At 40.6% G+C, this 20,759-nt stretch overlaps 1 protein-coding gene across 2 annotated transcripts in view; it reads right to left on the reverse strand.

Moving 5' to 3' along the window:
- The window catches only part of rapgef3 (Rap guanine nucleotide exchange factor (GEF) 3), a 37,285-nt gene that overhangs the window by 15,365 nt on the left and 1,161 nt on the right, over nucleotides 1-20,759 (reverse strand). Inside the window, exons 1-5 of one of the 2 annotated variants that reach the window (XM_074642807.1) lie at nucleotides 15,651-16,239; nucleotides 8,185-8,229; nucleotides 1,136-1,242; nucleotides 924-1,045; nucleotides 89-266 (exon numbers count right to left, since the gene is read on the reverse strand). In XM_074642807.1, the coding sequence (XP_074498908.1) occupies nucleotides 89-266; nucleotides 924-1,045; nucleotides 1,136-1,242; nucleotides 8,185-8,229; nucleotides 15,651-15,734 (536 nt within the window). In that variant the 5' untranslated portion in view covers nucleotides 15,735-16,239. Of the gene's footprint in view, nucleotides 1-88; nucleotides 267-923; nucleotides 1,046-1,135; nucleotides 1,243-8,184; nucleotides 8,230-15,650; nucleotides 16,240-20,759 lie in introns of those variants that run through there. The other variant, XM_074642806.1, reaches the window with a different exon arrangement.

Genomic DNA, 20,759 nt, shown 5'->3' on the forward strand with positions numbered 1-20,759 from the left:
AGATGCAAGCTGGATATCATGTATGATCACTGTGAAATGGACTTCACTAACTAGGTTTAATACCACATATCCAAGTGGTTATACTGACCATTTGCGTAGAATCATAGTGAGCAGAGCGTCGGGACCCAGCTGAGACAGCAGCGATAGAGCCTCCTGCAGCTCATCTTCCGAGTCCTTCTCATTTGGTATGTGGTTCAGGCTTAACTCTGAGTCCTGGAAGCGGTAGAACTGGGTGTCCTTGTCATGGAAGTTCAACTCGTGTTTCACTTGATTGAGACAGAACACAGTGGAGGGAAGACATTAATGAGACTTAACTAGTTGTGTACACCTTTAGAGAAAAGGTGATCACATAAAAATGAGACAGTTGAATAAAACACAGATTAGTTTGAAAATAGGAAACAAAAAAGAAAATAAATTAATGTTGACAGTTGACCTTAAGGAGAATTAGTTGTCATGCTGTATTTTTACAAAACTCCAGAATGACAAGATAAATGGAAATAAGATTCATTTATTCAGAGTGACCCGCTTCATTTGATAATGAAGCATTTATATCCTGATTGGAGTGGTCTGTTCCAGGAAGACAGTGCCCCGTCCAAAGAGCACAAGCGGTTAGTGAACACTTGACTGACTGATTGTAAAACATTAGTCACCAGATTTCAAGCTACTCAAGCACTTATTGGAAATCCTCAACTGCAGCCTGAGACATTATTATCAGAATATATTTTAAAAAATACATACTTCTACAGTCCATGTCAAGGCGTAAGCTCGCCCAACACATGACAAATATGATGTTAATGTCTCCTTACATTGTGGCTGCTGGTCAACTGTTGATAAGTTAAACTGTCTGGTGTGATGCACATCCAAGCAAAGATGGATTTATAACGTTCTTTTTGAGACACAGTTCTGCAAAAATCAGTTCTTACCATGAACGAGGATTCCTTCATCCACCAAGACCTGCCACATCCCAATCGCCTGGCTTCTTGATTGCAGACATTCATTTTGTTTCATCAGCCAATCAACAAGCTCCTTACCAGAACAACATTGTCTGTGATGAGAAATGTGAAGTGTGAATCTACATGTGATTTGCGGAGATTGTTTGTTAGCGTAGAAGAAATCCCTCTACCAGCGTGGGTACCTGTGTGTTTTGAGATGATGTTTCCTATCTCTGATCAGACCAGGGTTCCTCTCGATCATGACGCTATACACCGATCTTGCTGCCTTTACAACACGATCTGAAAGAAACTTAATAAACATAAAGAAAAAAAAGCGATTCATGTCTTTCATTCATGAACATTAAGAGGACATATCATACTCAGTTTCAGGTTCATACTTGTATTTTGGGTTTTTACTAGAACATGTTTACACGCTTTAATGTTCAAAAAACACATTATTTTTCTCATACTGTCTGAATCAGTGAGCAAACTACAGGTCTGAGAAGAGAAGCCGATGTGGAAGTGCCTTAAACTTGCATTCTTTCTAACAGCCAGCAGGGGGCGACTCCTCTGGCTGCTAAAAGAAGTCTGATTGTATAGAAGTCTCTGAGAAAATGAGCCTACTTCTCTCTTGATTTATTATTTCTTTGTTAGTTTATGGTCTCAATCGCTAGTTTCAAGTCTTCTTCAATACAGCATGATGTTCATTTAGTAAATGATGGTCCCATTTAGAGTCAGATAGACCATAAAGCAGGGGATGCTTTAGGGCGTGGCTACCTTATGATTGACAGGTCGCTACCACGGTGTTGTCCGTGTTTTTCAGTTCATGAAAGTTAAATGTAACATTTTGGTCGCCTAAAAATGTCTTATTCAGCGTTTAGTCGTACTTAGCTCCACCCTTTGTGTCACTTCTGGGTGCAAAAAAACAAGATGGCGACGGCCAAAATGCTAAACTCAAGGCTTCAAAGCCGTAGTCTACAAACCAATTGGTGACGTCACCGTGACTACATCCACTTCTTATATACAATCTAGGGTCTGAATATACCTGTATTCACCCTCTGTCTGAAAAGCTCTGTTTTTTTTGCCTGTCTCTTTAAGCCCCCTCCCAAAAAAGCCCAGTCTGCTCTGATTGGCTAGCGAGAAAAATATGGTTCACCTTTGCAAAGGTAGTTTTCAAGTTGTGGGCGGAGATACTCAGATGGGGGTGATATATTCTAATGAGCCTGCATGTGACATAGGAAGGGGAGCCAAATCTGATTGGCTTGTTGAATCTTGTGTTTTCTTACGCAGCCCACAAAAACTGAGTGGGTTGTCACAGTTTGCAGGTTGATGGCAATCCAGATACCCAAATATATGCACACAAGAACTGTAAAAGTTGTGTTCCCTTTTATGAACAGTGAGAGGGGGCTGTGCACATAAAGAAGGAGGCGATGTAACACCGGCGGTCTGGTTTACTGAAACAGCCGGCTTGTGTGTTGGCAGCAGATTGAAGTTAGCAAAAAAAAAAAAAAAGTGTTTATCTGTGAGTGAAAGAGACAAGTTTCTTTGCATTTCCCCTCAGAAGAAGATCGTCATTGTGGAGATTGGTGTGGGCGTTGGGAGTGTGATGTGGTGTGTGAATGGGTTGCAGGGAGGTGAGAATGCGTTAAAAATGTCTATATTAAACTCTCCCACACCTCGCTGAGTCCCCCGTCTCTACAACTCACTCTATGGGCGTCACACAGCCACTTTCACTTTCTGACCACCCTCAGTGTATTTCCTTTGAACCTCTCTCCGCCCTCACTCCCACCCCCTGACACACATACACACAAATCAGTCGGCTCAGGTCTAAAACAAAAAAAAGACTGCAGACACACGGGTGCAAAACCAGCCACTGGTGCAGAAGCAAGGCTTATGTAACAAGAATGGGCTTTGTTTTTGGCTGTAATGCAGCTGTCCTATTTCAGGCCCTTTCACGCTATACAGTATATGCTCTGCTTCTATTTCAGAAACAAATTGGATCAAACTACCACCCAACAATATTTACCGTCTTAATGACTGACAAAAGCATACATTTTTATTCTGCTCCTCCCTGTTAGACTCCCTCTCTCACATCTCCTGCACCAAGTCTTGTGACTCCACAAGTGACTCAGATGGTTGCCTGTTTGTTCTTTCGATTTTCTTCAAGGCACTGCTATTTGCCTAAGGTGGTGGTCTGGAGATGCACACAGAACCCGACAATGACCATTTCCTATATCAGTGTTTTCTCTTTAAGTGGAGTAGCGATGTAAGGAAGCAATTGTCAGTAACTACCTGCACCCTTTGCCTTTTTTAGTCTTCTGCAACTCATTCAGGATATAAAAACGCCTGCTGACCTTTGACAGATCTACTGACCCCTTGCAGTGATGGCGCCAACACAACCTTTGCTCTTTGGGGGATATGGCACATGCTCGTTAGATCCACATTCACGCAGGACTGCTAATGCCAAAGCATGTTATAGAGCCCCTGTCCACCAGAGGATAGCGTGTCAGTGTCATGTTTTGCCTCGCCGAGGCGTGAATATTACACGCGTGTATTAAGGTACCAGCAGGGGGCAACACAATCACTTAGTTAGGTTTAGGTAAAAACGTCATGCTTGGGTTTAAAATAAGTACTTAATCTAAGTAAAATACTTTGGCTGTCAAAGTTAACGCAATAATAATGCAATGGATGTTTCGGGGGTTGTAGCAGGCTCAGTTTTGACGCTCAACACGATGATGATATATATTATCACATGAAACTAGAAAACCTAAAGAATCCATCGGTACCAACCATGTCATACTAGCTTGTCTCTAAGGAGGATAAACAACAATGCAAACTTACGCTAAATTTTGGTGAGGAAAAACTAGCATGGCTATTTTCAGAGGGTCGAACTCGAGGCTTCAAAACGGCAGTCCACAAACCAATGGGTGACTTCACGGTGACAACGTCCACTTCTTATATACAGTCTATGGTAACTCCCTGCCCCCTCATCTTCTGCATCTCATTCAGGATATATACTGACCCTTTGCACTGATGACACCAATACAACCTTTGCTCTTTGGGGGCTATGAAATGTGCTTGTTAGATCCACAATCACACAGGACTGCTAATTATAATGTACAACTATAACTTACTACTGTGGGTAACACTGTACAGTACACACTTCAACCTATCACTCCCCCATCGGCCTGTTCCCAGACCTGACATCAACAGAGTAAATGTGCTTCAAGGCGTCTGCTGTGCCCACTCTGGAGTTATGTTGTCTGGAGGTCACCAGTATTCCCAGGGGCCCATTTTCCCTTGGGACTCACATTCTCAGGCTTGTCAGCTCCAAAACTTATTTTCTTGATGAGGCAATTTTCCATTACCTAACCCCAGTCCTTATAAAAACAATATCATAAGCCATATTTTACTGAGGCCCTCGCATGCAGAAACATTTTCTAGTTCTGTAATTCTCTCCAGCGCTGGCTGTCTGCGCTGAATGTTATTTATCGTCTGAATGTAGGCCACCTAATCATGTTATCTAGGAACTATAACCCACAGGTAACTGTTCCAAGTGAGTCGAATTACAGAGCCAACACCTTTCCCAGGTATAATACACACTGTGTGTGTGTGTGTGTGTGTGTGTGTGTGTGTGTGTGTGTGTGGTAGTGTGCAGTGACCAACACTGATGTATGGGCCTTCTGTAAGGTTTGGACAGGAAGTTATAACCCATTTTATGACTCGGGTCCGTTGTGCTGCTGAGGTCATTTTACAGTCAAGAGCCTATATTTAGAAAGACTGCCAATCAACTTTATATTGGTTTACACTTAAACTGTCAAATGTATATGATCTTTACCCATCTTTTTGTCTAGAACAGCTGTTCTACAGTCTGTATGTTTGCTAAAACACTCTTCAGCAGGGCATGTGCTTACAGTCACACAGGAGTGAACACAGGAGTCCTTTGGTTGTAATTGTATCTGTCACATCACAATCACAGGATCTATTCTGCCTATTATTTTCTTTAACTTCAATCTGTTCCTGGCTGAAAGTGTCAGTCATAATCTTTTGAAGTGTAGTACTACGTGGTTTGGTTTCACGCATTCACCTTGTGGGGTGGAATAATGATGTGTACCAGTTTTCCACTGTAACCCTCCTCCGTAGGCGAGACATTTCTCTGTGTCTTACTCTCTCTGTGACCTTGGTGGGCTGAGTTGTGTGAGAAGCAGCTACAGATGAACACTATGTGAGTCGACGGGGAGCTTTATGTGGCTGTGTGTGTGGACTGCAGATACCTAACTTTTCCCATCTCTCTGCGTGAGAAAAATACAAGACATTTCCATCCTGTAATACATGACGGATGTGGGTTCTTCCAGGCCTTTGATTAGGTCATTTTGCAGCAGATCTTTCAAGTTGTAGCTGATGTGAACTTACACCTCTGACCTACATTAGATGTGTATGGGAAAGTGACCTAAAGAACACAAACACATTATATAACTGTGCACAATCTATGTATCCAATCTAAGTCCTGTACCTGCAGAACAGATCCACCTCAGCCAAAGGCAGGTGAAAAGCATGTGAGACGTTTTGCTAACAGAAATTACACTGGAACATTTCAAACTTTTGTTACACAAATGAAAAATGTATTTCTGCTATGAAGCTTGTGATCACATATACATCAGACAGGCACATACACCTACAAAACATACAAAAGTCAAGGCCGCGCCCCCTTTTGGGGGATAGAAGTCTGGAGATCCCATAGACTTTGATGCAGTTTGATGTACAGTATGTTTGGATTGTAATTTTGACAAGTCCGTAGGCATTCATCTCTTGTAAACAAACGTTTGTTTCATACATATGTCAAATAATTACTTTGCAATCTTGCCTGAACCTAAGCGTTCGCGATACCTTAATAAATTAATAGGGCTGTCAATTGACGAAAATATTTAATCGTGATTAATCGCATGATTGTCCATGATTAATCTATCCAATAATCTTGTCAGAATTTAAAACTCTTATCAACATGGGAGTGGGAAAATATGCTTGCTTTATGCAAATGTATGTATATACTTATTATTGAAAATCAATTGATAACACAAAACAATGACAAATATTGTCCAGAAACTCGTGGCGTTAAAATGAATTTGCGTTAACGTGTCATTGTGTTAGCGCTGACAGCCTTAATGATAATAAATACAGTTATTTATCAAAATAAAAATCTTAATTTTTGTCTTGTGATGTCTGATGTGTGTTGTGGTTTACGGGGCTAGGGTTAGGGTTCTGGGGGGTTTGATTTTGAATTATTGCAGAAAGTAAACAATAAGTATCCAAATCCAAATTTTGCCTAGAGCACCAAAAGAGCTGGAGCCGGCTCTGGCTTGTGTCACATATGGTGAATTTTACTTCTGCGTGTTCAGGTCTAAAGAGGAAAACTACATCTTTTGCACATAAAAGTTGGAGCACAATCTAAATACAGGTTATTAAAACCAATCTGTCTTGTGCAGTGCTATCAGAATGTATGATTCTCATTAGTGACTTTTAGAATCTGTAGCCAACACTTGCTAGGCAACCGAGCAAAGCTCCGAGAGGTTAGCAACACCTGCCTCCTGCAGACACCATTACTCTATCCTCTCTACCTTCTCTCTCCAGCACAACACAACATGCACAGGCATTGATTGTTTTGGGGTTGAAAGATGCTCTCTCTCTAGCTCAATGTCTCCTCTGGGGGAACCCAAACAGGATTCACTTTCCATGTCAAACCCTGTTGTGAGTGTATTAGATGTTCTGTCCTTGGCATGCTGTTAGAGAAACTGAGATAAGGTAGTGTGAGGGGCCTGGGCTGGGTGGGGCAGGGCTTAGGAGGGTCAATTAAACTGCAGGCCATGGAGTGCCCTTTAGACTCCTTGTGACTGCATGCCCCGCTAGGAATGTGTTTTTTAAGACTCGCTTGAGTAGTAATGCAGGATATTATAACAGCAAAAGAACAAGTTCAGCAGTTTGAGAGGATGCAAGCACTGCAACTCTGGGTGATAGCTGAGGTCAGAACTGCCACGAGGAGAGAGAGACACGTCCAGGCTGGTGATAGTATAAAGACTCACATTCAAGGGCTACGCCAACCAGTGTCAAATGAGGTGGTCAGCTAATTTGCAGAGTGGCAGATAGAGAGGTTGAGGAGCCTGATATTTGCTTGCAAACCTGGTTATGAAATGGTTATGGATTAAATGAGAAATTAGAAAGCATATGACTATAAGATGCTAGATAATAATTAACCCTGAAGACCAAATGTACATTATAAATAATGTTGAAGGAGATCCATACTTACTTAAAGTGTCAGTAAACAGAATGTTTTTGGCATCATTGGGCAAAAATAACCTTAATTCAGTGTATTGTAATTCAAGTGTTCTGTGAGATAACTACATGTAGACTTCTGCTCCTCCTCATGGCTCTGTTTTCAGGCTTTAGAAATTCTAGCCTGTGACGGGAGACTTTGGCCAATCACAGGTCATTCAGAGAGAGAGCGTTCCTATTGGCTGTTCATTCAACAGAGGCAGCTGTCAATCACTCGCGAACTCCGATCAAACGGTCAATCTAGGCAGCGCTGATCAAATATGAATCAATATTCTTTTACTGTAATGCCTATTTCTCACATAAAATGTTTTCAGAATCATCTTGTGGTGTACTGTTTAGCTGTAAAATGATAAAGTTTCGGCTGGTGGGCGGTGCTTGGTATTTCCTCAACTGATCTCAACACAGCAGCTGAGTCACAAACTTTCGAATTTTACAGCTAAACAGTACACTACAAGATGATTCTGAAAACATTTTATGTGAGAAATAAACATTACAGTAACAGAATAATGATTCATATTTGATCAGCACTGCCTAGTTGAACCGTTTGATTGGAGTTTGCGAGTGATTGACAGCTGCTCATAGATGGCAGGCTCCAGCTCGGCTCTGATTGCTTGTTAAGTCTTGCAGATGCCATTAGGAGCACCGGACACCGGAGGACACCAGAGGACACAGAGGCACATGATTTTTTTTCAGATTACCTGTCTCATGCACTACTGTCAGGATATAGTGACCTTTTGATAAAAAATACTTTTTTAAAGATTTTCTAAGTTTTATAAAAATAACTTTTTTTAATGATATTTGCTCCACTTCTACCTACTGCTGCTTTAAGTGCTTCACAACAAAATCTCACTTCATGTGTCTCTTCTTATTACTCTCTGCTGTGGGGAGGTGATACACTAAAGCTCACCATCTACCGCATACACACCTGCTTCATAGTGTCCTTTGAATTCAGGGCCTCTGGCAGCGGCGTCTAAGAGAAACAGGAAGAGAGACGTTATCACCACTGTGCTGTTTCTTCTTAGCCAAAGCCTCTGAAATAAAGCAGATAACTTGCTTTGGAACGACATTCCACAGGAACTAGCTGGACCTGTACATTGATGATAATCTCGCTGCGGTTGCACCAAATAAACAGATATAACCAAGCTGGACCATCCAGATAGAAAGAATAATTATTTTCTTTTTCATTTGGATGAAGGTCAACACAAATACATTATCTCAACCTGCGCCGTGTTACCATTGTCTCCAACGTGGTGTGGGTGGGTGGGTGTCAAGTGTGTGTGATGAAGTGGGAGGAAAGAGTACACAGACATGAGCAAAGGAAAGTACATAGCCTGTTGCCACGCGTTTTGTTAAGTGAAAAGGGTTGCTTTTAACTAGGGACTGTACTTTTCATTTGAAACGGCCTTTTGGAAATCCTAACCATTTACATATTAAATGCACTGCAGCGGTTGCAACATACTGTATACAAAAATCTAACCATGTATTATTTCTGGAGACTCCCTTACTCTCTGTTCAGTTCAGCCTAACGTGCTGCCATGTACAAATATTCATAGAGGGGCAAGATGCTTGGTAGGAGAAAAAGTGTGGTTTTAATAATAAAATGCAAATTATATATCTCTATATATCTATATCTATATATAGAGAGATATATAGATATAGATATATACAATATATCTATATATATATATATATAAAATAAAAATGTAAAAAATATATATATAAAAAATCTGAACCGTTTGGTTCTCTAGTCACGGTTCGGGACGTGTATGAATTGTTCGGTTCATTTGAAATAAGTTATGAGGTCGATTGTGTATGTTTTCATGTAGAGTTAGGCTCCCGGTTATTGTCACACTAGAAATCAAGGCCTTTTGAAGGAGCCTGGGACATGGGCGGTATGTAGGTATGGGGTTTAACACATACGCAGTGTAACTGAAGCTGCGGTCGTGCGTTGCTATTGGCTCAATTTCGGCACGTGCAGACCAGATTTTACTGCGCATGTGTTGTACACCAAAGATATGACACGTTGATGAGGCGTGACCCAGCCCCCTTCTCAGCACGGATGAAGTGCAGAGTGCGACTGTCAATCAGTTTAGGAAATGGCGAGTAGACACGATAAAGTCCAGGTAGAGGATCCACCAGCATCGTTTGGCTCTGCTGTATGGGAGTATTACTGATTAAGTGTTACCATGAAAATGACGGAAAAAAGTGGTGGATAAAATGGCGACTGTGTGTGAGCACTGTGCAACACGTGTGGTTGATGCTAGCGGCAACACTTCCAATATGATGAACCATTTATGGAGACATCACTCCGGTGTGTCCGTCGATAACGCAAGGAGGACAGAGTCGGGTAGGAAAGCAACTCCTTCTCTCTAGATGCAGCCTCTACATGCAGACTCAGACAGGGCAAAAAACACAGCTACAGCATCGGGGAGGTTTATAGTGAAAGATATGCAGCCTTATGCAGTCGTGGAGGACGCTTTAGCTCTTACTGCAGACGTATGGACATCCAGGGCTACTGAGAGTTACTGAACTGTGACTCGTTGCCCACCACATCACTTCAGAGTAGGAGATAAAAGGTTATGTTTTGCAGACTCGCCCCCTTTATGAGAGCCACACAGTAAGCATCTCTCTGAAGCACTGACACAAGCAGTGACAGATTGTAAACTGGAGAGGGACAACAGCATAATTCCTGTAATGTGTTTTAAATGTATTCATTATTTTTAAATAAAAGATAAGAGAAAAAATAATCTTTCAATTAAGAGCTGATAATCAGGGAATTGAGACATACTGCAGGTTAAACTGTTCTTTTTTTTAATAATAGTTCTGGTTGAGCTTATGCTTCAATTTATGTTGATGGCCTTAGTCTATAATTACATCATATTTATATGAAAGAAACAAAGCTGCATTTTTTGTTTGCACTAATTACTGTAGAAGACTTATTCTTTCAGTTAAGATTTGACAATGAAGACATGTTTATGTTCTTTATGTAGGCATACTTTTGTTAAGGCAAACATTTGTTAACTTATTTTTGCCAAATAAATGAAAAGCATGTTGAAATCAGAACATGACCTCTTCGCTGTAACATAAATGTACCGAACCGAACCGAAAACCGTGACCCCCAAACCGTGATATGAACCGAACCGTGAATTTTGTGAACCGTTCCACCCCTAATATATATATATATATATATATATATATATAAAAACTCAGAAAAAAAGAGTTTGGAAACTTGTGTTTGGTGGATTATTTCTCTGTTGTTCCAATGCTAATTGGCATTGTATTTTACATCGTTGGAAAGCCTGTTTATTTACCTTCACAATGATGTCCAACTTGTAAGGATCATGCATTTGTGGGATGAGCAGAACAGCTGATTATGTGGGGAGCGCCCAAGAAAAATTTGCCAAAATGCTCCGTCAATGGTAAACAGTGTATTCTCCTGTTGGTGTTGACTCTTGTTTTGAGTTGTTTGGTGGATTGGATGATTGAACTCTCTATCAGTAACAAGGAACTTTCCAACGATGTAAAATACAATGCCAATTAGCATTGTAACAACAGAGAAATAATCAACCCAAACACAAATTTCCAAACTTTTTTTTCCGTGTTTATATATATATATATATATATATATATATATATATATATATATTAGGGGTGGAACGGTTCACAAAATTCACGGTTCGGTTCATATCACGGTTTGGGGGTCACGGTTTTCGGTTCGGTTCGGTACATTTATGTTACAGCGAGGAGGTCATGTTCTGATTTCAACATGCTTTTCATTTATTTGGCAAAAATAAGTTAACAAATGTTATTATTATTTGGGGCTATTTGTAATTTTTATACGATTTAAGGTCAGTGACTGGCTAAAATAGACTAGTTTTACCCACAATGTCAAGTGCTTTGAGTGTGGGGAATCCACAATGAGCATGCCAAAAGCTGTGGGCAATGAAAGCAGACGGCACAAAATGTGTCTAGTACTACCATCTAGAAGGTAATACCCAATTTGCGAAACTCTCGCAAGATGCTTAGGGTTGGGCACTGAACTCGATAGGTCGTCGGGCAGCGAGTCTTGGGATAGCTTTCGGACGTTTTCGCAACTTGGGGGTTACCTTCTAGAAACCACCCAAATTTGATAGCAGGTGTGGCTGATTACCTGTTGCACCTCTGTTGCACCTCTGCAATTGAATTGGCTGTTTGTCATCTGCTGGTAGTTGGCAGAAAGTTTCTTTTAAAGCAGATAGCGTTAGTAACTGCGGTCAACATGGATGATGTGGATTATCTTCTCCAACACAATTTAAAAAGTCTGAGAAAAACTGAGATTATTAAACAACTCGGTGCCCACCAGCCGCGGGAAATGGTTGTAAACCAAACCGCTGGTACAAATAATCCCATTTAACGTGGTTCTCCACGAAAAATGGCCAACTGTTTTTTTGTTTCCCGTGTGTATTATTGTTTGGAGGGGATGTTACCTGGTCAAGAGCGGGCTTTCGGGACCTCAAGCATCTTCCTGGTTGGATACTAAACGTAAAGTAGCAGGACAACAACACGGTCAAACTGGACTAACATTAGCTATCCAAACTGACAACACGGTCAAACTGGACTAACATTAGCTATCCAAACTGACAACACGGTCAAACTGGACTAACATTAGCTATCCACACTGACAACACGGTCAAACTGGACTAACATTAGCTATCCACACTGACAACACGGTCAAACTGGACTAACATTAGCTATCCACACTGACAACACGGTCAAACTGGACTAACATTAGCTATCCACACTGACAACACGGTCAAACTAGACTAACATTAGCTATCCACACTGACAACACGGTCAAACTGGACTAACATTAGCTATCCAAACTGACAACACGGTCAAACTGGACTAACATTAGCTATCCACACTGACAACACGGTCAAACTGGACTAACATTAGCTATCCACACTGACAACACGGTCAAACTGGACTAACATTAGCTATCCACACTGACTACACGGTCAAACTGGACTAACATTAGCTATCCACACTGACTACACGGTCAAACTGGACTAACATTAGCTATCCACACTGACAACATGGTCAAACTGGACTAACATTAGCTATCCACACTGACAACACGGTCAAACTGGACTAACATTAGCTATCCACACTGACAACAGGGTCAAACTGGACTAACATTAGCTATCCACACTGACAACACGGTCAAACTGGACTAACATTAGCTATTCACACTGACAACACGGTCAAACTGGACTAACATTAGCTATTCACACTGACAACACGGTCAAACTGGACTAACATTAGCTATCCACACTGAGAGTGGTACCAACGGGGGATGGAGCAGTATGACGGCATGTCGAGGAGAACAGAACAGGTATGTGCACAGTTGGATTATCACCTGTGTTAAACTCTGTGTGGGAAATGTGAAATAGCACAATATGGCAAATTATGGTTATTTTTGGATTTTGCATCTGTGCAAAGTTATTGCCACTGGATATTCAACATTCCCATGTGTGTAAAGTTACTTCGGCCTAATTTTTAACGTTATTTCCTCTTCTAGTGAGTTTCAGTCAGAGACCTATGAAGGCGTTTTTCAAGCCAATTATTAAGATTAATATTTTTCTCCAGATCTGACAGCTTGTGGGTATTTAGTGACATGTCTGGACCCTCACAAAATGAAGGAAAACTAATTTTATAGGCACTGCATTTCACTTTGTCTCATCATAGTGCTGCCTATGTGGACAAATATGACTAAATGTGATGGGTACCTGGATTACGTGAGTTTCTGTCTGTGGGCCGTGTTGTTGCATTGTATGTGCAGCTTGTAAAATGAAAAATATGCAGTAGGTAATCACATGGCATAGCTGACATTCACACATGCAGCAGCAGTCTGACTGTACTGATGATCACATCGCTGATATACATCTGTCAGGTGTCTCCGGCTGTCTGCACAGACTCTGTGGCATGCTTTGTCTGGTGTGCTGTGCAGCCAACTATGTCACGTGATCATAAGCAACAACTCATTAGCTCTGTTACTATAGGTGAAGAGCTTGAAAAAAAACATGATCATTCATTGTGATCTTGATTCTAATTATTGACTAAATATGACTCCATAAAACCATATGTAGCATAGTTGTTATCAGTTATCCAACCAAAATGACACCCCCTGAGACAGAAAAATGTGGAAAAACCAGTGTCCTTCCAGGTCTGTAGACGGGCAGACACGATTAGGAACCTTAATGAATGTGAAGTATTTTGTTCTGCTTTGTCTCCACGTCTCAGCACTGACAGAGCTATAAGGACATGGAGACGATGCCCTGGCATGATGGCATCTCCTATGGATGACCGCAATTAGAGCTCAGTGTTAAAAGTATCCTGCATTAGCAATTGCGCTCATTTTGATATCATGTCTAAATGAACAGATACTGGATACCATTTTGGGAAAAATATTATACTCTGCAATTTTGATTAATATCTACTAGGGCTGTCAATCAATTAAAGTATTTAATCGCATGATTGTCCATAGTTAATTGTGATTAATCACAAATGAATTGCACATTTTTTATCTGTTTAAAATGTACCTTAAAGGGAGATTTGTCAAGTATTTAATACTCTTATCAACATGGGAGTGGACAAATATGCTGCTTTATGCAAATGTATGTATATATTTATTATTGGAAATCAATTAACAACACAAAAAAATGAAAGATATTGATCCAGAAACCCTCACAGGTACTGCATTTAGCATAAAACAATATGCTCCAATCATAACATGGCAAACTGCAGCCCAACAGGCAACAACAGCTGTCAGTGTGTTCACATATCTTGAGGTCAGAGGTCAAGGGACCCCTTTGAAAATGGCCATGACAGTTTTTCTTTGCCAAACTTTAACTTAAGTTTGGAGCTTTATTTAACCTCCTTTGCGACAAGCTAGCATGACATGGTTGGTGACATGGTTTTCTAGTTTCATGTGATACCAGTATCTTCACTCTAGCTTTGACCTAAAAATCAAAAGTTGCATTAAAGAAATTAGTGGCGTTAAAACAAATTTGCATTAACGTGTTATTATCATGTTAACTTTAACATCCTAAGATGCAATATGCAATCATAAAATAATCTTGTTGTTGAGGCAGATCCCACTGCTTTTGTGCCAGTACAGTACAAACACTGTTCCCAGAGACAGACTAATCATAATATCAAGTCAATGCATTTATCCATTTTATGATTATGGTGTTATTAGTATGCTGCCAACTTGAACTTTACACTGTGTAAATCTCATTGGCTTGGCGAGGACACCTCTGTGGAAGTGCTCTTGTGTAATTTATCATGTATAAGATAACCTGAGTAAACACAAACTCACTTGGTGCAGTGACAACAAGTTCAACCACTCCTGTGACATTTGAGAATACGTGTAGCATGTTACACTGAGCCATTATTAAACTCAAATTGTCAGGGGTCAAACTGAACCTGCCAGAAGATCCAAAAGATAATTGGTATTTACAATATAATATTGTATAGTCTTGTAGTTTAAGCTTTTGAGGGTTGATATTTGGCTGGTAGCAGTATTTCAGAACGCAGTCTGTGGTGATTTACAGTCGTCTTTGACCTATTGATGCTTAACAGTCGAGTACATTTACAGCCTTGCAACTGTTTTTTGTCTTCCTGTGACCTGGAGACAAAAACCTCCCCTTTGTGCATTCCTATACTCTGTAAACCTCGCAGGGATGTTGTGGGGAAGGTGAACAATAAACAATACACTATTTATAACCTCAGTTTAATAAAATAAAAATAAAAATCTTATGTCCCCACACCCAATCTGCTAAAAGACTAGAGAGATCTGCTTCAGTCCACTGGAAGCTTTCTTGAAATATCTGTCAAGTTGCTGTTTAGGGGACCCGGACTGTGTCATAGTGGAGGTGAGAGGAACTGAGGTGAACTAAAGCCCATTTTCACATGAACACATTTCACCTCTGCTTTCTTTCTCCACCTCTCCATGCAACTTTTGTTTTAGCACAAAATGTATTAGATGTAATTTCCTCCTGTTGTTCCTGGAGGGTGGTTGTCACTTTGACAAAAACTAGGGCTTTAGGGCTATTACTATGTCAGATATTCACTAGACGCCAGTTATGCCAGCAGTGGCAAGATATTTACAGAAAGCAAGGGACATCTTTGGAGTACTTTTTGTGATAATGTCTAATATTTGCAAAGTTCCTATAATATACATGATGAAGATGATGAAAATAATGGTGGATTATTATCACCACCCTCATCTCATCCCCTGATCATCTTTCTGTGCCACAGTAAACTATGCTCGCCTGTGATCCGTGAACTACTCCGCATTACTTCTCTCCAGTAAGCATGAAAGCAGCAGCAGCAGCAGCAGCAGCCTACCCAGCTGATGCCTCGTATGGTCGGAGACTCCAGCGAGGCGCGGTCCGGGAACACTTGGTAATTGTGAGTCCGAAACAGATGCATCTCGTCTCAGATCCAAACTCCCGACAAACAACTTTCCCAGTCAGAAGATCTGCACACGGACTTAGCACCTCCACGCATTATTCACAGCGAAGTAGATCCTCTCCGTCACACCCGCTCGGTACTGTACACCGACAGGTCTGGCTCGGGACTCCGCATTAGGTCCCACAAAATCTACCCCCGGTAGACCGACGTGTAGTCCTCCTCAGTGAGGACGGAGTGGAGTGTGTAGTCCTCCTCAGTGAGGACGGAGTGGAGTGTGTAGTCTTCCTCAGTGAGGACGGAGTGGAGTGTGTAGTCTTCCTCAGTGAGGACGGAGTGGAGTGTGTATTCTTCCTCAGCCATCCCGCATCACAGGCGCGCTGCCGAGTTGCGTGTGTGCGCTCTTTGGCTTTGGCACGGAGTCATGAGAGAGACGGACGGCCTCCTCCTCTGGAATTTGTGTCGCCTAATTAATGGCGTTTGATTTATTCAGATTGACGTCGATGCACTCCGTGAGCACGTGGGCAGGTGCACCCTGTACATTCTGTCCTTCAGTTTAAAACATGCCAGAAAATGTAGCTGAATCGATTTCACCATGACTCATACTACAGTATAGAGATTTCATTCATGGCACCGGTGTAGTGTTTAAGGTGATACAACGTGGACCTGTAAGGCAGTTTATTGACTGGAGCTCATATCAGCAACAAGGCAATGCAAAGCACTTTACAGCCTAAAACAGGGTTCTCAAACTTTATGGGGATCCCTTACAATTTAACAAGGACCCCCCCTTAACCGTGACACTGTTTAAGCATAATGCTGACTACCTATTGTACTTTTGATGCCATTGGAACTATTTGTATTCTAAAACCTTTCAACCTAAATCATTCTGACCTGTTTCATAGTGATAAACAGAAACACATTTCAATTTGAATCATGTTCATGCCACTTATAAACTTTTAAACAGAGGGTCATTTGATTCAAATTGCATTTGGACTTAACTTGACAGCATTTATTCTTTTATTTATATTAGGGCTGTATTTAATACTCTTATCAACATGGGAGTGGACAAATATGCTGCTTTATGCAAATGTATGTATATATTTATTATTGGAAATCAATGAACAACACAAAACAATGACAGATATTGATCCAGAAACCCTCACAGGTACTGCATTTAGCATAAAACAATATGCTCCAATCATAACATGGCAAACTGCAGCCCAACAGGCAACAACAGCTGTCAGTGTGTCAGTGTGCTGACTTGACTATGACTTGCTCCAAACTGCATGTGATTATCATAAAGTGGGCACGTCTGTAAAGGGGAGACTCGTGGGTACCCATAGAACCCATTTACATTCACATATCTGGAGGTCAGAGGTCAAGGGACCTCTTTGAAAATGGCCATGCCAGATTTTCCTCGCCAAAATTTAGCGTACGTTTGGATTGTTATTTAACCTCCTTCGCGACACGCTAGCTTGACATGGTTGGTACCGATGGATTCGTCAGGTTTTATAGTTCTTTATCGTCACTTTAGCTTAGTAAAACTAAGCTACAACATTCGAAAGATCGATTGTGTTAATGAAGAAGTTAGTGCCGTCAAAACGATTTTGTGTTAACGCATTTTCATATTAGAATATCCAGCAATTTTTTTGTGGATCCCCTGACAGAATGCCACGGACCCCACTTTGAGAATCACTGGCCTAAATCATCAAAAGCATCGAGACAAAGTGCAAAAGAAACACAGTATAAAAGGACATTTAAATACAATTTAAAAAGTCATTAAAAATCCAAGAGAATAGAAAATAAAAACAAGCTAAAATAGAATAAGACAGGTATAAAATACAAGAGTAAAATTCACTGTGCGGTGTAAGAAATTAATTATTATTTGATTTAATATACGGCAGCAGCAAACAGAATCATTTTCAGCCTTGATTTAAAAGAAGTTAGAGGTGCAGCGGACCTGCAGTTTTCTGGGAGTTTGTTCCAGATATATGGAGCATAAAAACAGAACGCTGTTTAGTTTTACCTCTGTGAACAGAAAGCAGACCGGCCCCAGACGACCTGAGAGGTCTGGATGGTTAAAAAATAGTAGAAGATCAGAGATAAACCATTCAGTGCTTTATAAACCTACAGAAGCATTTTTAAATCAATTCTTTGACAGACAAGACGCCACTGGAGTAACTATCAGGTGGTGAACAAAATATATAATAATAATCCCTACAAAAACACAGAATGACTGATGACATATTTAGCTAAATAAATAATTCTCCATCTTTCCTTTAAGATACCTCATCACTATGTTGCACAGCACTATGTCCGCTTAACCTGAAGCACATCCCTGTGATGTAAATCTCAATGCAACCACCTGTTCAGCGGTTCACCTGACGTCGTAAATTCACAAGACTGGGTCAAGGTTATTAAAGGAGTCGTAATGTTCCATGCAGGCACTGTATGGTCTAGTTTGTTCAGTGTAGCAGCTCAGAGCAGCCCTCTCGAGCTGTAGAACTCTGCACACACACTTATCTGGCTGTCCAGCTGTCTGGCTCAACCGGCTCTGTCGGCACATGGACTCGCAGATAAACACTTTTCAAGGGCAGAAAACAGTTTAGGTCAGAGAACAGCACTCAATGTCTCTGATCTGTAGTTTTGTTCAGTTCTAGTTATCAGTTTGATGACATGTGTTTGTCCTTAGCACAGGTGTTAAACTGTTAAATATGGTTTATGGATTCATAAAACTCAATGCTGTATGATGTAACGTTCAGCTGTGAATGCATCTTGTTACATTGCTATAGACTCATCTCACTCCTCGTCTCTGGCTCAGACCCTAGGCCTGCAGGATTTAGGGTTAGCGAGGTAACTTCAGGGTTTTCAGTCCTACGACGGTGGTTCACTTCTTACCGGGGTAGATCGCCATGGTATCTTATGCTGAACACATAACCTGCTCCAGAGCATCAACTTGTATTAAAGCACCGCCTACTGACCAATCAGAGCTTGTGAGCAGATCCAAAGATAATATTACACAAATACGAAGTTACAGTCATAATCCAGACTAAAAACAAACCAGTTTAAACTGACAATGCAGGAAGGACAGCTGGATTTATGCTGTGGGTGTTTACCGCTTTGAACTATGTTTTTATATTTATTTTTTACTTGCTCCCAAACCCGTTTCACACCGCCGTAGTCGGAGATGCAGCTGAAAGAAGGCTGAAATAGTCATACACATCCTTACCAAAGGGCATAATGAAGTGTGATCCATTCATCCATTCTATTCTGAAAGCTAGTTATATATCATCTAGCCGACTATATCTGACTTTTGAGTATTCCGTTAAATTAATAAGTCTGTTAATTTACATATTTCACACTAGGGCTGTCAATCGATACAAATATTTAATCGCGATTAATCGCATGATTGTCCATAGTTAATCGTAATTAATCGCAAATTAATCACACATTTTTGATCTGTTCAAAATGTACCTCAAAGGCAGATTTGCCAAGAATGTAACACTCTTGTCAACATGGAAGTGGGCAAATATGATTATGTAAATGTATGTATATATTTATTATCAAATCAATGACAGATATTGATCCAGAAACCCTCACAGGTACTGCATTCAGCATAAAACAATATGCTCAAATCATAACATGGCAAACTGCAGCCCAACAGGCAACAACAGCTGTCAGTGTGTCAGTGTGCTGACTTGACTATGACTTGCCCCAAACTGCATGTGATTATTATAAAGTGGGCATGTCTGTAAAGGGGAGACTCGTGGGTACCCATAGAACCCATTTACATTCACACATCTGGAGGTCAGAGGTCAAGGGACCCCTTTGAAAATGTTTTTTCTTCGCCAAAGCGTTATTTAGCCTCCTTTGCGACAAGATAGTATGACATGGTTGGTACCAATGGATTCATTAGGTTTTTTAGTTTCATTTGATACCAGTATCTTCACTCTAGCTTTAAAACTGAGTCCGTTACGAAATAAGAATAAATAATAAAATGAATTTACGTTAACGTGTTATATGGCGTTAAAGTTGAAGTAGGCGAGATTGGAGCAAATCTGATTAAAAAAAGTTATTTTTATAAAACGGTCTCTATATCATGACAGTAGTGCACGAAACAGGTAACCTGAAATCATGTTCCTCTGTGTCCTCTGGTGCTCCTTACGGCATCTGCAAGATTTCACAGACCGGAGGAAAACAAACAGTAAGAGCTGATCTGAGGTCTGCTGTCCAGCTGCTGTCTATGAGAGCTGGCTGTCAATCACTCTGATCTCCGACCAAACGGTCAAACTAGACAGCGCTGACCAAAAATCAATCAATATTCTGTTACGTTAATGTCTATTTCTCTCCTCACATAATCATCTTGTAGTGCACGGTTTAGCTGTAAAATGAGAAAGTTTGTGATGCCGTGAAATCTGTTGAAGGAATGCCAAGTTCTGGTCACATGACTGGAGCATAGCCAATAGGAATGCTCTCTCAATGAAATGACCTTTGATTGGTCACGGGCTATATGTTCTAAAGCCTGAAAACAGAGCCATGAGGAGGAGCAGAAGTCTACATGTAGTTATCTCACAGAACACTTGAATTACAATATGCTGAATTAAGGTTATTTTTGCCCAATGATGACAAAAATATTCTGTTTACTGCCACTTTAAGTAAGTATGGATCTCCTTCAACATTATTTAAAATGCACATTTTAAAGAGGAGCAGAAGTCTAGTTTTCTCTCAGAACACTTGAATTACAAAATGCTGAAAGGTTAAATAATTAAAATATGAAATATACTGCCTACTGCCACTTTAAGTGCATTACATTTCTTTATGTATTTACTACAGATTCCAGAGAATAGGCTTTTAGATTGATTGATACATGTTTTCTCCCTTCCAGTGTCAGGGAATCATCAGCAATCTTTTTAATCCTTAAAGGTTCTCTATATGATATCCGGAGAATTCATATATATTAGCAAACAACTATTTGTTATGTAAAGATATAGAGGAGTAATGTCTACCTGAGCAGAGAATGAAGTCGTTCTCCCTCCGTATGTGTTG

Source organism: Sebastes fasciatus, chromosome 8 (genome assembly GCF_043250625.1).
Source record: "Sebastes fasciatus isolate fSebFas1 chromosome 8, fSebFas1.pri, whole genome shotgun sequence".
In the NCBI taxonomy this organism is placed as follows: Eukaryota; Metazoa; Chordata; class Actinopteri; order Perciformes; family Sebastidae; genus Sebastes; species Sebastes fasciatus.